The sequence below is a fragment of the Lupinus angustifolius genome, chromosome LG06, assembly GCF_001865875.1.
Source record: "Lupinus angustifolius cultivar Tanjil chromosome LG06, LupAngTanjil_v1.0, whole genome shotgun sequence".
Classification (NCBI taxonomy): domain Eukaryota; kingdom Viridiplantae; phylum Streptophyta; class Magnoliopsida; order Fabales; family Fabaceae; genus Lupinus; species Lupinus angustifolius.
The window spans coordinates 9,948,155-9,965,312 of NC_032014.1; the positions used below are offsets into that span (position 1 = coordinate 9,948,155).

Consider the following 17,158-nt stretch of genomic DNA (forward strand, 5'->3'; position numbering starts at 1 on the left):
CTAAATCATTAAGATACATAAGTCCCACAAAAATTATTATAGTGTTTCGTTTTTATTGTATTTGTTTTTATATTCTGATTTTTTTTTTGCTTTTCTAGGTTAAGTTTATTTCTTATCACTGTCTATATTCTTTAATACAGTAAGCATATAAATTATTACATCCATAAGAAGATAAAGTATTTAAATATAGATTATAATCAAATTTTTTTAATTCAAACATTTATACATGTAAAAACTGGAAATTTGGTACCAAACAATAGAAAAGCGGGTTAACAGATACGGTAGTGCCTGTCAAAGACGCTAGTTTAAATAAATAAAAAAATTGCGACAACCCAAAACGACGCCGTTATGGTTTATCACCTTCGTCTTCACTCGTTGGCCCAAAGCGCATTCTTACTCATTAATCTCCCACTCTCATTCTCTTCGCGTTGAAAAAAATGCAGATTGGTATTTCATAATCTCTTCATTTTCAGTAAAAGAGAACAATTTTGGCTTCAAAATTCGTTTTTTCCTTAACATTATTTCTCACTCTTTTAATATAACTCCTAAAATGGCTTCCACAATTTTCAGAACCTTTCAAGTTCAACCCTTTCTGCTTTATCCAACATCATTACTCAAAAGAAGAAATGGGGTTTTATTCTTCACAACTACACAAAAAAACCAAAACCCACAAAGACAAACCAAAAAGGTTTCAGCTTCAGCTACAGCAACAAGTACACAGTCCAAAAAACTTGACAAAATCCCAAAAAACTATGAACCCATCATTGGCATTGAAACCCACGTTCAGCTTTCAACTCTCACCAAAGCCTTTTGTTCTTGCCCTTACAATTATGGGTCTTATCCCAACACTACCATTTGCCCCATTTGCATGGGTTTGCCTGGTGCTTTACCTGTTTTGAATTCCAAGGTTATTGATTTTGCCGTCAAATTGGGACTTGCACTTAATTGCAAATTGGCTTTTAATTCCAAGTTTGATAGAAAGCAGTATTTTTACCCTGATCTTCCAAAAGGGTATCAGATTTCTCAGTTTGATGTTCCAATTGCTAGTGGTGGTTACCTTGATGTGGATATTCCTGTGGAGTTTGGTGGAGGACATAAGAGGTTTGGCATTACTAGGGTTCATATGGAAGAGGATGCTGGGAAGCTGCTACATACAGAAAATGGCAATTACTCACAGGTAGTTTCTTTATCCCTTCCTTTATAGCTGGCAACCCTTTCTTTTTTGTTTTGAGTTTTGACATTATTATTGGATTTAATTTAGTCCTTAACATGTTTTTTATTTGTTTTTGTATCTATTTTCTTGAACAGAATTGTTTAAGCTTGTAATAAGTTTCATATGGAGGGTAGCCTAATAGTTAGAGCCTTAGAGGTAGAGGGAGACGAAAAAAAGCTATTGGTGAAATGGCAAAACCATTAAGAATGACTTACACATAAATAGTTTGTCTGTAGATATGGAATTACAATAGAACATATGGTGTCGCTTGATTCATGTAGTCAATCCCATCTAGTGGGAAAAGGCTTGATTATTGTTGTACTAAGTTTCTTGTATCTTTTAACATTTTGTACCATGTGTAGATGCATTTTTTCATTAATATGTAATCTCAATGTTGGATAAGAATTGCACATTTCTTGGCGTATAATTCATGTTTTGGAACACTAGAACTCTCTGTTTGACTACTCATTGTCTTGAATAATTATGATGGGCTCAATAACCTTTATCCAAAAAAGGGCGGCCTAGTACATGAGGCTTCCATCTAGTGGAGTCTAGGGAGGGTATATGTATGCAGCCTTACTCTCGCAAGCAAAGAGACCGTTTCAAGGATTTGAACCCATGACCTCCAAATCACAAGACAAGCAACATTAGCATTGCGCTGAAGCTCACCCTCTTGCTCCATAAACTTTATCTACGATATCATATAATCATGTTAAATATGGTGGTCTTACATGACAGGTTGATTTAAATAGGGCAGGGGTACCTTTGCTTGAGATAGTTTCTGAGCCTGATATGAGAAATGGCATTGAAGCATCAGAGTACGCAGCAGAATTACAGAGGTTGGTTCGGTATTTGGGAGTGAGTAATGGCAATATGCAAGAAGGTTCTCTTCGTTGCGATGTAAATGTCTCAGTTCGACCCATTGGGCAATCAAAGTTTGGGACAAAGGTACCTAGCTATTTCTCATATAAAACTGTTTAGAGACTTTTTACACAGCTATTATCGGACTTTTGGAACTAGCACTTTGGTACATTATTATTGGGAAAGCTTGGTTGTGTGGTGTTCAAATTGTGTGAAGGCTTTCCTGATGCTTCAAATAAATTGTAAATATCATCCCTCCTATGATTAGTCATTACCATTTGTGAACCTGAGTACAAGTGGTTTTTCCCTCTATGACCATAACAATGAAATATATTGAGAATATAGTGTCTTTGTATAAAAATGAAGTATTGGTGCATCATAGTGTCTTTGTATAAAAATCATCAACCCTTGTATTTTACAGAATTAAAAAATTACACAAAATGACATTACTCTTTCTTTTTGTTGTAATGCAATTTGAACGAAAAGTCGAAAACACTTAACTATAGATTTAGAAGCTAATTAGTTAATTGATCTGGCAGGTTGAAGTTAAAAATTTGAACTCATTTGCATCAATGGGTAGGGCCATTGATTTTGAAATTTCAAGGCAGGTTCAACTCCATAGTCAGGGCCAGGAAGATCAGATAGTACAGGAAACTCGTCTATGGGATGAAGGCACTCAGGCTAGTACTATAATGTGATTTTTTGTTGTAGTTTTCTTTCTAGTGTTCAAGGTAAAGGATAGTATTCTCTTCCTTTCATACTTATTTTCTTAATTGACTTCTATTATTCTGTTTAGAGAACAATTACAATGAGGAAAAAAGAAGGGCTCGCTGATTATCGATATTTTCCGGAACCAGACCTTCCTGCAGTAATCATTTCCCAAGAGTATGTTGATGATATTCAAAGTTCTTTACCAGAGCTTCCAGAAATTAAGCGTAGAAGATACGAGAAGATGGGCTTAAGCATGCAGGATGTTCTTTTCCTGGCTAATGATAAAAATGTGAGTTCTCTACTGTTGCAAAATTTTGCATCTGCGTAATGCACGTGACTGAAACAAGTTTCACAAAACTACATTTTCTTAATGAATTAATGTGCTAAAAATTTGGATAGAAATATTTATATGCAATAGAAAAGTAACTCCTAACTACCACTCTACCAGATTTCAGATGTCACACTACTGTACTTATATTGTTAGGAAATGTATTATAATATTTGTCACACAATAGAAATATCATATGTCGACAATGCATAAAGCCAAGTACTAAACCTGATACACTTATAAATATATTACTTAATGAGTTTTGCATCTTTTTTCCTATTTTGCTCCTCTACCCTTTTCAGTCAGCAAGGAAGACCCTTTAGATTTACAATCCAAAATACAAACTAAAATGCAAATACATGTTTCATTTGGTGCAGCCATGTAGGGCTTAATGCAAATACATGTTTCAATGAGAACACGAACAAATGTTCCAATGGCTTACTTGCATAATGGTGTACTATGAAAATAGCGTACAACAAACCAACTGATGTAATTCCTGCAAAATAAAAGCACTACACGGTTTAATGAAAGAGAACTCGATCAAGTATGGTACAGTAGAAAGCTAAAACGCAAATGTTAATAGTTTAATGTTACAAATCATCTAACGTGATTTATTTTCTTTTTCTAATGGATGTATTAGATTGCAGATTATTTTGATGCTACTATTGCAAAGGGTGCCGATGCAAAGCTGGTTGCCAACTGGATAATGAGCGATATTGCTGCCTTCATGAAAAATGAAAAGTTGACCATCAATGAAATTAAGCTTGTACCTGAAGAGCTGTCTGAGTTAATAGCTTCCATTAAAGGTGGAACCATCAGTAGCAAGATTGGGAAGGAGGTATAGTTTGATTTGTCATTGCATAGTTAGGGTATAAGCTTCAGCGATGCACTCCCCAGTTTGCTCATTCTGCATGTTTTTCTCATTGGAACATTAAGCTGCAGCCGTTACATTCCAATCATATCTTTCAGTTTTCCTCATTAAATTTTCGGAGGCTTGTAGTTAGTTTTGTTTGTGTATTTAAATTAATGACCACATCATATGTGGCCATTCTTTTATAAAATATGCTAACCTCTGTAGTCTGACTATTTGGCATCCTTTATGATCATTCAACTTAAATAATTTGTTCCATTTGTTTTGTTTTTCGTCCCACATACCGTATTAGACTTTGGATGAAAATGCCAAATTTGAGGAGGCTTTGAATGGAGTTGTGCAGTATACTGCAGTTCTGTCCATGCGTTGTATCTTCTCTACTTATTTGCCTGATAAATTGGAAAAGAAGAAAAGACAGCCAGACAATTTTGGCTGCATAATTTTTGTTTTGATTATTTTGGTACATTTTTGCATTCTGTACCTTACAATTTGTTCATGTGTTTGCAGATCCTTTTCGAGATATTAGCCAAGGGTGGAACTGTTAAGGGGCTCATAGAAGAAAAGGATTTGGTTCAGGTTAGTTGTAGAGTATAGTGTAGTACAAACCATCACTGGAATTTAAAGTAAAATGATGTGATGTTGATTGAGTCAGAATTCAACAAGAGTTGTTATTTTACGAGTTTAGTCAGAATTCAACAAGAGTTGTTATTTTACGAGTATAATTGCAACTTAGCGATTTTATCGGATATTTACATCATGATATTTTAGATCTTGCCTTTTATTTTTAAAAATAAATAAGTCATTGTTTTACATTTAGTATGAACCATCTGCTTTGGCGCTGCCACACTTTATTTGTTGATGCTGAGAAAGAAAATGTTTTAACCGGCTTGCAACTTTGGAAATGACAGATAGTAGATCCTCTTGAGATAGAAAAAATTGTGGACAAAGTGATTGCAGACAATCCGAAACAGTTAGAACAATATCGCGGAGGCAAAACTAAATTACAGGGTTATTTTGCTGGCCAGGTATGAACTTGTTGGTTTAGACTTAGAAGCAACATTCATCATTTTCCCTTAGTTATCTCAATATCATATATATGTTCATATAATTCCTTTGTCCAAAATCAGGTAATGAAAGTATCTAAAGGCAAGGCAAATCCAGGTCTCCTTAACAAGATCCTGTTGGAGAAATTAAATTCAAAAAGCTGATGCTAACTGATTGATATATGCATGCTAATGATGCACATAGCTTGGCAGAGATAATGCCACACTTCTCACTTGGTTCATCACAAGTGCTGATCTTTTTATAATGGTTGTCTAGTCTATAGGCTATGAAAATTGAAAGAGAGATAACTAGTGCTTTGTCTATTGTTCTTCTGTTCATGACATAAGCAATTTATGCTATACTTTCAAAGAACAAGTAGCTTCCCAAGGCTTGTTATTTTTATCTACAACTAATTTATGGCCTGAAAATTTCTTGGTGTTTTTCATGTATTTGGATTTTGCAATAAGTACTATTTGGTGTTCTTTCTCTTCCAAAACAATAAAATAAGAGCTGAAATGCATTTTTTAAGCTTATGTTAATATATGATCCATAGATTGATTTTGTATTAATTTTTCCCCTCTGAATTTTTGGTAGGAAGCCTTCTCTAAAGTGAAATGATTCATTGGACTAGACATTCACACTGGAAGTAAAATCAATGAGAAGTTAAAACATAAATTTACTCGAATATAAGGTCTTCAATTATAGTGATTTCGTTATGCTGCCACAGTGAGGACCTCTAGTTTGACTAATTAGAATAAGAATACACCATGTACTATTTTTCTCCTTTTCTGCACGGATACATCTAAATAATAAAAGCAAAGATTATGATAAATCATCCTACCTACAATAAAATGACATCACTTGTAAACTAACATTAATAAACAAAATATCACTTTGTGACACATTACTTTTTTTTTATAGTGTAGGAGGATATATCATTTTCCTAAAAACATATAATTGTCCTACCCACATGCAGTCTTAACTCTTGATAAAGTCAATCCTAAGCAGCAAGAATGTAAAAGCAAAGGAAGTACAAAATGAACATTTGTGTTAATTGGCACCCAGAGTACTAATTAATGCATCAAGTGTTCAATAAATGGATAAAATGTATTTTACCCCTTAGACTCTATGACAACCAGTTTACCCCTCCAAACATTTAGCACTTACATAATTTAACCCATACACTTAGTGTTTGAGCTTAAAACCTCGTGCATCTATAACACCATCAATATATCTCAATCTCCTAAATAACCCATATCCAAATAGCACATCGATTATCCTTTCAAGAAATTTGGATACAAGAAACGGTCTTATAAAGAACAGGTAATAAAACAACATCAGATATGTCAGCATATTCACTCTAGGCATTTGAAGACATCATATGAGGGGATAGAGAAACCACTTGGAATCAATTGGGCTTGACATATGTATTATCCTCTCTAAACTTGGCAATTTGACTTCGTATCATTTGCTCCACATGGGGTTGAACAAACATATGGGTACTATCCACTATATGTATAATGAACTTGTCAGATGCAGGGAATGAAGCATTCATATTGATGATATATTGAGCCATAGGTATGTCACTGCACCAGAGAACATTGCTAATCTTAACAAGTAGTCAAGAGAAGGAATCAAGAAATATATTGCGTAATGTCTGAAACTGAGAATTAACTTCACAATAAATCATGACTGCTCCAACTGCTAGAAACTAATGCCATTCAAGAACAATTGTGACTGAAGTTGACATAGTAGATTGTCAATAAACCAAAACTTAGACAAGAACTTGTTAACCCTGAAACAATCCTTACGATCGTTAGGGTTGAAATAAAAAATGTGAATATTTATCATTGCGCTACTGGATTATTCATCCAAACACTACGAGAAAAAATTTTAAAAATAGAGAACGGGTGAATGGATTAAGGGTCCTTAAAAGTTATTGTATAGGTTCCAGCAACTGGAAACCAACTTGCTGATGCTTTAAAGCTTTGGAAACAATAATTTGAATACTCTCACATTGAAAGGATTCAATACTATAGCTTATAAATATTATCAGAGAAGTATTCAATAGGGATAAGAATTCACCAAGAAAGAAAATATGTGTTACCATGAAATAAACACGCCTTTAGTAGCATTGACCATGATTGTAAGCCTTCCTTCAAATTCTTTCCTGAAAAGAAAAGCAAAACAAGTTACATGATAGTCACCATTCATCACTAGAAGATCATACACGGCTACAAATAAAGTATTAGTATGTACCAAACAAGAGATCCATAACAATTTCAAAAGAATTTACTTCGGTAGCATGTAGCAAAATATCACATTATCGTTAACCTTATCTCTTCATACTACAATAACTAAGCCTAAAAATTGAAAGTGAAACAAGATTTGGGGGTTTGGGGGCAGAAGCTAAAGCAAAAACATGAGTATATAAGTGCAAATCACAAAACAGCATGTCAAATAATTCAAGATCATGAGTATATAAGTGCAAGGCATCAGGACCCTGTTTGACAAAAATCGCTTATAGTTGAGATTTTAGCTTATAGTTGTGAAGCTAATCAAGCTATAAGGTTATATTTGAAGGAATATAGCAGTGTAGTTAGTTAAATGAATAAGAAAGAGATATTTTTTAAATTACTTACAACAAAAAGGTTAAGAAATAAAAGTACTATATTCATATATTGGATTAAAGTAAAAAATAGTGATATTTTTGTAAAATTAAAAGGAGAAAAATGAGATAGACATGAATTATTGAAAAGATTAACCTTTCAAAAGTTAATCGAGATAGTTATCCATAAGCTAACTTTCAAAAAATAACAATTTCCCAGACTATTAGATGAGCTATAATAATATGCTATAATCTACCACATAAAACTCCTCATTCAAATAAGCAAGTCTTACAATTCTGTGGCTATGACATTAAATGAGTAATTGAAAGGATTTAAACACTAACTCATGGATACGGTAGCAAACATCATATAAAATAGAGATTTCATATAAAAGAAAACAAACCTTGAACCCCGAATATTAATCTGAACAAAGGTGATGACGATCGAAAATGCGCGCACGCAACGATGGCGGTGACTATGTGAATGATAGGTTGATGCGGGTAGATAATGAGAGAGCGGTGGTGGTGTGGTCGTTAAGACGCGGTGGAGAGAGAAACTGTGCAGTGACTCTGTGAAGCGAAGAAGGCAGAAGAAATAACACAATGATGGAAAGGTTTATTTTATTTTTTTCTTTTCTTTTTTTATACCGTTTATTTTTTAGATCATCTTCCAAAAATCATAAATTTCGGTTTTTATTTGTTTTTTAAATTCGATTTTTAAAATTTTAATACTATTGCTAATTTACTATGTATGCATTCACTAATATTTTCTACAAAGATATAAAAATATATGTAAAATGTGAAGCTCTATATATAACTCGTGTTTTATATTTGAAAATGATCTTATGTGTGGACCGTTAAAATCTTTTGGTACTGAGCATTTCCTCGATGAGCAAGGAATCATTTTTAATGATATTATTTATTCCAATAAATGTTATCTCAGAAATCAAATTTTTAACTTTTTAGTATTTCTGGATTTTGTGGAGTCTTACATTATCAATTCAAGTTTAATATAAATAAAAATAAACATATAATCAAATCCAAAAATTAACAGTTATTTAATGAATGGAATAAGAAATATTCTTGTCAAAAAATAAAAGAAAAATGCGTCAAAAACAAAAATAAGCAGAAATGCTGATTGAGAAATGTTTGACTGCAGAATGGAAGCCAAAAAGTCCCACTTAATATTGAACATCAGCAATAGGCTAATTGCCCAGAGATCCTCTAGAATTTTATAATCAATGACCAATTACATCAAAATCTTTCTACCAAATTCTTCTACGCCACAAGAAAGTGAAACATATATCACTTCTAATTTATAGGAGAATATATCATTTTTCAATTACATAAATATCGAGAATCCTCCCATACTCAGAATTTATCTAAGCTTGAGGAAAAAATATCATCAACCATTGAACAATATTCATTACTTCCTAGATCACAAAAATCAAAACTAATGACTTGATTTGATCTTTTTTTAAAATCTAACTTTGATTCCGTTTTCATTTTTATTTGTCTTGAGTTGATGAAAATTTGTAGAACAAAATTAGTTTTGCCAACTGTTGGAAATATTCTAATAAGAAACAAAATGACTCAATAATGCCAAGTATCACATCAGTCTAGAGCTTCAAAGGGACTACAAGAACACCTCCAAAAGTAAACTCAAGTCCAAAACAAGATCACAAAACACACACCAACCTTGGTAAACAAGGGGCTCTACCAATATGAGCTATAGCCCTTGTGTTTTTGATACATTTTGGTACACATTTTATCATATAATGTAATAATTTCTCCTCAAGATGAATATTACATGATCCAATCTCCTTTGATTGATATTGGCACCATTAGGTAGGAACTACAATGCTGACCAATCTTTCAGGGAAAACTATGCCTTGCCTTTCCCAGCCTGAAGAGACTGAATCCTTTGTTGCAATTTTAGTATCTGCAAGACAAGGAATGAAATGAGATGTAATGTTATCTATAGATACGATAAAAAGAAGAATCCTTTCTAGCACCGAAACATACAAATGGAATAGTGGATTACTACGACACAAGTAGGCATTAAAACATTCATTCAACCATGTATACACACCAATTCAAAGCAGAATATAAAGCACGGCGTGTTCTCTGTTAACAAGCAAGCAACCATCTCATCCAGCAAAATAATGCACACACATAATTTATCTGATTTTAGTCACAAGGTCCCGACATTGAAAGTGACGAGGACTGCCCTAGATAATATCCACCAGATGTTATTTTCTATAGCCCTATATGATTGCTAGTACCCGTAAAAATGGCTATGCAATGGCATGTGTGATATGCTTTGACATATAAATAAACCAGTGTCCTATCTATCACTCATTATATCTAAACACATTTATAAGTGATTCTTTCTAGGAGTTTTTTTTACAAATGTACTTTATTCAGTCTTGTAACATGATACAAACTAGATTTAATGTATATACCATATCCTGATAAAAGTAACATATGTAATGGAAGTAATTTTGAAAGGACGTGCAACTTATCTGAGTCAAATATCAGATGCAATAATAGAAACCATGTAAAAGCTGAAACCACAACTAAAAAAATAAGTAAGCAAGGAAGAAAATTAGAAACCGTGTCTTTCTTGCTGTTTTGCTTATCCTCCAAATCTTGAACAGTGGCATCAAGACGCTTCCTGACAAACAGACATTAACACTAATGTGACACCAATAATGAAAAGTGTAAATTTCCTAAGATACACAAAAGCAAGCCAACAACATCAAAAACTTAAAATAATAACAAACAAAACATGCAGCAAGCAAACAATAAAACAGTACCACAAAATGAGGGTAAGGGAGGAGACAGGATAATAGTGGTAGTCCATTTATTCTCCATCCAAAGCTACCTCAAAGGCTCAAACAATTTAGGATAATAACAAAACAGTAATAACTTGAAATGGAAAACCACTTCATCCTGTACATGAAGCAATAGGAGTGCAGTCACAAAGTCTTAAGGAGACCCAAGACAGTCACACATGGTGCTAACTTGTAGTTCTTTGCCCCCACGAATAACTTGCTCATCCTTCATATCTTAGAGAGTATAGACTTAAAGCTATTTTTCTTTTTCCTAGCCAAGTAAAAGGAAGATATCCTAGAATGGGGCTTCCAATAAAAAATAAAGCTAGCATGGAAAAACCATGATCAATTTGAGTGATTATTAAAGCTAGGTAAGCATGTTTTACCTAAATAACCACTCGAGGTGGGTTATTTATCATTCATGATAACAAATTATTTCAAATCATAATGATTAAAAACACCCATTGTCAGCTAAGTAGATGAAATCAAATCAGAAAAAAGGCTTACAATTCAGCAGAGATGTACTCGATTCTCTTGCGCACATTTGCATTGGCCTCAGCCAAATCTTGCTTAACAAGTACAGGACCAATCAACTTGTAAACATTTGCATCTTCTTTCAATAAATCCAATTCCTTAATTAAATAAAAAAATCAGCCAAATAAAACGATTCAGCAGAAAAAGCATAATGAAAAAGTTAAAAAAGATACAATATTTGCAAGAGAAATAGTTACCTTAAGGACGAGCTCATTCTCACCAAGCTGGACTGTGTACTTCTTCCTGACTTGGTGATTCTTTGCAATATCTGCATGAAATAGCAAAATATTGGAACAATGGCACAAAAACACGAAAAAATGTGGGACCTGAATAAGTAATTCAATGATACTTGCCCTTTTGAAGTTTGCTAAGATCATTAGCTTTGTTCTCCAATTCACGTTGAAGATCTCGAAGAGTGCTCATTCTGTCTAGTTTCACTTTTGACCTATTTATACATAAAAACTTAACATTGTACAAAAGGCTATTTAAATATATCACATGGAGGCCACACAAAAATCAAAGTTGTTAATTTTAATACAATTATAAAAAAACTATGATATCTGTTCCTTAGAGTCAACAACATGACCTATGAGTGTGTGATTCAAACTACAGTGCATTATGACCCTTTTACAATCCCTTTTCCCCGTTCGGGCAGGAAATGAGTTGAGTCACTGGTCCAACTCAAAACTTGATTCTAGTTCAAGTATTTTTTTAGCATGAACTCTACTAGATTGAAGTTCAGAAACAGTTCTGTTTAGCTCATGAAATTGAATTACATGGACCAGAAATAATACAATTTGCAAAAATATCATAAACCAACAAGCCACACATGATTGAACCTTGTGAAATACTCGCCGATATAAAATTCTTCATTCAAATAACTAAGCCTGGTGTTAAGTCACCCTTTGCCTCCCAAACTATTATATACAATTAGATGATCATTTGTGAATGAAATATCTCTCAGAACATCATGAAATGCTAACTTAATGGCATTAGACTTGAGAAACTTTCATCCTCTGTGAATGAAATATTCATATATTCATATATGCCTCTTTTTTATGAAATGCTATCTTAGGATGATCAATGTATGAAATCGAAAACCATAGCAAGAAATAAACAACAATAGAGTGATCTAGTTGTGTACAAATCGTTAGGTATGAAGAAAAAACGCAGCAAAACAAACGAAGAAATCAAAATCACTGAGACAGAGAGAGGGAGAGGGAGCGCACCGTAGGAAGTGAAATCGTTCTGGTGAGAATGCAGGAACGAAGTTCAGATGGGCTAGCCCTACCCAAACACCATAGCATGTGCGCTATATGGGTTAGGCTCCAAAAGCCCCACCGCACTATGGGCTTAGAAAATAACAGCCCTGTACTTCAACATTTCTAGTTTTTTTTGTTTCGCACATGTATCCTTGCACTTGAGGCAATCCTGTCCGAGCCGGGAACATCCACGGGTACGTAGGACTAACTCTCCCAGCGGACATTTTTTCCATCCACAAGACTCGAACCCAAGACCTTGCTTAAGAGGAATCAAACATGTACCACTTGAACCAACACCTGTTGTTAACCATTAGTACAAAATACATCCTTTCAATTTTGAATGGTTTTATGGAACACCACTTTTAAAAATAGTGTTTAAGTTGAACTGTATGAGAGGCATGACTTCTCCTAGAACTCGTATTCCTAGTCCACAATTTCACTTAAATCATAGATAACATACACGATTTCCATTAGATTTACACTAATCCTAAAAAAAATTAAAAAGTTACACTAAATATGAGATTGTGTAATCAAACTACACTATCCATATAAATTTTATGTTCCTTTGTGGTGAATGATTGGGCAAAATTGTCACTTTCCTTATGTATTGCTCATTTAAAACATTAGTTCCATTAAAAAACATAGATGTGAAAGAATCAGTTTTATACCATTTTAATAGGAACTTTGTGTGTGTGAAGTATTTTGGACTATTATTACAAACTAATGGAAAATGTTGAAGATACATTTAAAGTGAATAAAATGGAAATTTTGAATTGAAAATAATGTTTTAATATTTTGAGAAATTTTGGATTTCTTTTTCTAAGATTGGTTTCATCTTTTATAGTACTTAAACAATATATTTATGAACATGTATGGAGAATATCAATAGAATTTTAGTAACATAGTAAATTAAATGAAAGTAAATCTAATCTATTACCTATATAACCAAAAAACTCATACCACCTTATCATTTGTTACATGTCACATTCTCATTCATTTTCCCTCCTAAATGGTTTCATGGTAATAATATGTACATTTCCACACTATATTTGCTTTTTATTGATTATAATAATAATTTAATAAATAATTATTGCATTTTTTATAACCACACCTTAAATTGCATTGGAATTGTTATTAGATCCATGACTTTCTCCTCCAACAGTCTCTCTCTCCCAATAATCTTCTTTTTCTTTGGATTGATTTTATTCATTCATTTCATTATGTATTTTCATTATCATCTTTTTTTTCTCTTCCAACCATCCTATTTAAAGTGCATTTTTTTATTTGTTTTGTTGATCTATTCTTATTTTGTAAATCCAATGTTTAAAATACATTTTCATTGATCTTTTTGTTTATTTTGTAGCTATGTTTTTATTTTGTAGATTTGTTCTTATTTTTATCATTGATTTTTTGGTTATTTTTTCATTGATTTCCTTATTTTTTTGATGTGTTCTCACTGATTTCATTATTTTGTTGATTTGTTTTTCCAACATTTCTCTTCCTTAGCGTCTGATAAGCAAGGGTATCTTCCTCAAGGAAGACCAAACATTCAAAACTTATGATATGTACACATCTCTATTTATATATACAGTCACTTACAATATTACATTTATTTTTGTTATTAATATATTTATATCCTCATCTCATCTTACTTTCATCATTTTTTCTCTTTGTAGTTTGATTCTCTCTTAAAAGATTTTTGCACGTTATTTTTTTCTCTATGCATCTCTTATTTTACTTATACATTTTTTATTCAAAGAATCATCATTTTAATTTTTTTTGTTTTGCATGTTTCACAAACACCTAGACTATATCATCTCTGAGATAAGGTAAAAATCATAATTAGTTATTGATACCTTCATTTTTTGTTTCTTGGTTAGTTATTTACTCACTTGTGGATTTTGTATTTTATTTTATCCATTTGATGATTTTTAATATATATGTTGTTTAACACACTCATTTTGGCTCAATATTTGTGCTTTTGGAAATTTTATTTAAACACATCATTACCTTATTTTATTGTTTGCTTAGAAATTTGTATTATTTGGGCTGTCAACAACACAATATAATATCTTTATTCTTTGCTTCTAGATTTTTTGGCATTCTCATATATGGATAAGAATAATTTATTTATTTTTATTTTATTTAAACTATTTATGGATTCTAAATTTCAGGCATTACTCATTAAGAAGATAAATTTGTAGAAATATAACTAATGAAGTTTGATTGTGATAACCAATTGATTTGATTTATATTTTGTTTAAATTATTTATGATTTCCAAATTTTAAGCCATGCTCATTATGGATATAAATTAGTAGAATTATAACATATGATTCAAAACTCATGGAGAAATATAGTAGATAAATTTTTTTGTATCAGTTACAGAAATAATATATAAATTTGCGGATCAGTTACAAAATAAAAAGAATCAATTAACAACATAAACCAAGATCTATCATAAAGAATAACTAAATTAAGAAATATATAAGAAATATTTGTATAAATTATAAAATATATAATGTAATTAAGGAGTATATAAAGAATTTATAAATATATTTTACAATTGTAATATTATAATAGTAACAATAGGAAATATATTTTGTTTAAATTATTTATGATTTCCAAATTTTAAGCAATTCACATTATGGATATGAATTGGTAGAATTATAACATATGATTTGAAACTCATCAAGAAATAGAATAGTCGGAAATTTATGTATTAGTTACAAAAATAGAATATAAATTTGCGAATCAGTCGCAAAACCGAAAGAATCAATTAATAACATAAATCAAGACCTATCAAAAATAATAACTAAATTATAAAATATATACGGAATCTTCATAACAATTATGGAATATATAATGTAATTAAGAAATTTATAATTATATTTTACAATTGTTATATTATAATAGTAACAATATGAAATATAACATAAACAAAATAGTAATGATTGTAGATTAAGAAGATTAAAAACTATAACAATAAATTATAAGAACAATTATGGAATATATATGGAATCTTTGTAACACCTCAGTTCTGACATGGACTTCTCAGACCCATGAATATATTAGGTGTGCCACCCATTAAGCTTAAATATCCCCTGCAGTATTTTATTCCCCTCTCACGGAAGCCTTCCGCGACTTGAACACGTGATGACAGGGATAAATAGTCACTATACCGACTAGTCTAGCTTAATAGTAAAGACTCAGTAGTATAGTGACTATTTATCTCTAAGGTCACGGGTTTGAGTCGCGAAAGGCTCCATTAGGATAGGAATAAAATACTGCAGGTGTATTTAAGCTTGAGGGTGACACGCTCAGTATATTCAAGGGTCTGGGAGGTCACATGTCAAGGCTCGGGTGTTACAATCTTTGTAACAATTATAGAATATTAACAAATATATAATGATGATTGTGAGTCATGAGGTATGATGATTAAAGTGAAAAATGTTAAGAAATGCATGAAGGATTTTGTGGATTCAAGCCTCACCCCCACGAATTAAAAAAAAAGTTACAAGGTAGTTTGGTGGTTATAAAACTTTAAAAAAATATTTTAAAAATAGTACATGAAATATGTAGTAATTATGTATTTAAATAGATCTTAAAATATTCTCAATTAATATTATTTAATCATTTTAAACAAGGTTTCTATAAAAAAAATCTATAATTGTGTTAAAACTTAAAAGTATCACTACAATTGTTCAGAAATAATAAAAATATTTAGTATCAATTATGCGATATTTAATAATGAAATTAATAGTTTAGTAAATACAATGAATGATAATATTTATTATCAATGCGTCAATTCTGCTGCATTTAAACAATCAATTAACATTTAATTAATAAACAAACAGCAATGCATTTTATATGCTAAAAATTATTATAATAATAATGTAGTATTATCAATTGTCAGTGTAAAGATTTATTTATAGTTAGTATGTCATTTAACATTCATTTGTGTTATTTTTGCCTTCTCAATAATAATTAAATATGAATAGTATATAATACAATCACAGTGTACAAAACTCATACAGTGTCACGACAGACATCATTTCCTCTTATAAGAGTCTTTTAGCATAATCAACTAATTAATTAATATGATTATTTACATTAAATATGTCAATCATTTGATAAATATTTAACAAACCATATTCCTTGATTATTATGACTTATTTTCTTATTCGGCGCATCAAAAAATAATTAATATAATTAAAAAGCAAAAAATAACTTAGAAGAACTAAAATTAAAATTTCAAAATATTCTTATAAAATGGGTTAGGAACAATAATATTTTGTAATTTTATAGTGTTGATAACATCAATATGAAGTAATAATGTAAACATCAATTTGATCGATTAATTAGATTAAGAAATGGACAATTGATCTATTTAAGTCACTCATAAAATAGAGCATGTATTAGAACTAGTATAAACTTGTTTGACTCTAGGAGTTTAAGGATTAGCAGGCGACTCCAACATTTCTAGTGGTTAATATATTTTTTAGAGAAAAGGCTAAAATGACTTCATTTTGAGAGATAAAATTCAATATTTTCAATTTATGTTATTTGTTTGCTTATATTATAACAATATTTTAGTTGTTTAGTTAAGTATTAAACTTACTTGTGAAATGTTGTAGCAATCAAAACACAAAAATTATGTTATTTGATGATGTTAGGAGTAGAAAAAGATTAGACACAATTTTATCTTAAACATGTGGAGGCTATATAACATAAACTAGCATGAGTATCATTGGTTTACCGATTAAAAAATAAAAGTATATGTTTGAACTAGTATCTTATTTAAAGGCCTATTATATTATAAAGCCTTTAAATATGCCAACATGTCTTACTTCAAATAAAGTAATATAAATACTTTTAAAATATTTTTATC

The 17,158-nt window shown here is 31.2% G+C and overlaps 2 protein-coding genes across 3 annotated transcripts; one reads left to right on the top strand and one right to left on the bottom strand.

Annotated features, from left to right (window-relative positions):
- Positions 396-5,467, top strand: LOC109349729 (glutamyl-tRNA(Gln) amidotransferase subunit B, chloroplastic/mitochondrial-like). 2 transcript variants are annotated; one of them, XM_019590665.1, is made up of 9 exons: positions 396-1,177; positions 1,952-2,161; positions 2,614-2,754; positions 2,871-3,074; positions 3,754-3,951; positions 4,492-4,560; positions 4,893-5,009; positions 5,112-5,208; positions 5,264-5,467. In XM_019590665.1, the coding sequence occupies exons 1-8, from the start codon at positions 551-553 to the stop codon at positions 5,190-5,192; spliced, it is 1,647 nt and encodes a 548-aa protein (XP_019446210.1). In that variant the 5' UTR covers positions 396-550; the 3' UTR covers positions 5,193-5,208; positions 5,264-5,467. The 2 variants fall into 2 exon arrangements, with proteins under 2 accessions (XP_019446210.1, XP_019446209.1); XM_019590664.1 differs by having other exon boundaries at positions 5,112-5,467.
- On the bottom strand, positions 9,304-12,257 carry LOC109349732 (prefoldin subunit 6). Its single transcript, XM_019590668.1, has 6 exons — positions 12,237-12,257; positions 11,361-11,452; positions 11,205-11,275; positions 10,981-11,105; positions 10,253-10,313; positions 9,304-9,578 (listed from the first exon to the last, which is right to left on the bottom strand). The coding sequence occupies exons 2-6, from the start codon at positions 11,428-11,430 to the stop codon at positions 9,522-9,524; spliced, it is 384 nt and encodes a 127-aa protein (XP_019446213.1). The 5' UTR covers positions 11,431-11,452; positions 12,237-12,257; the 3' UTR covers positions 9,304-9,521.

Coding starts and splice junctions, on each gene's coding strand:
- LOC109349732 (XM_019590668.1), bottom strand. CDS start 11,430: ATGAGCACTCTTCGAGATCTTCAACGTGAATTGGAGAACAAAGCTAAT. Junction 11,276..11,360: donor TCTTAGCAAACTTCAAAAGG/GCAAGTATCATT, acceptor TATTTCATGCAG/ATATTGCAAAGAATCACCAA. Junction 10,314..10,980: donor GAGTACATCTCTGCTGAATT/GTAAGCCTTTTT, acceptor TCTGTTTGTCAG/GAAGCGTCTTGATGCCACTG.
- LOC109349729 (XM_019590664.1), top strand. CDS start 551: ATGGCTTCCACAATTTTCAGAACCTTTCAAGTTCAACCCTTTCTGCTT. Junction 4,561..4,892: donor AAGAAAAGGATTTGGTTCAG/GTTAGTTGTAGA, acceptor TGGAAATGACAG/ATAGTAGATCCTCTTGAGAT. Junction 5,010..5,111: donor AGGGTTATTTTGCTGGCCAG/GTATGAACTTGT, acceptor GTCCAAAATCAG/GTAATGAAAGTATCTAAAGG.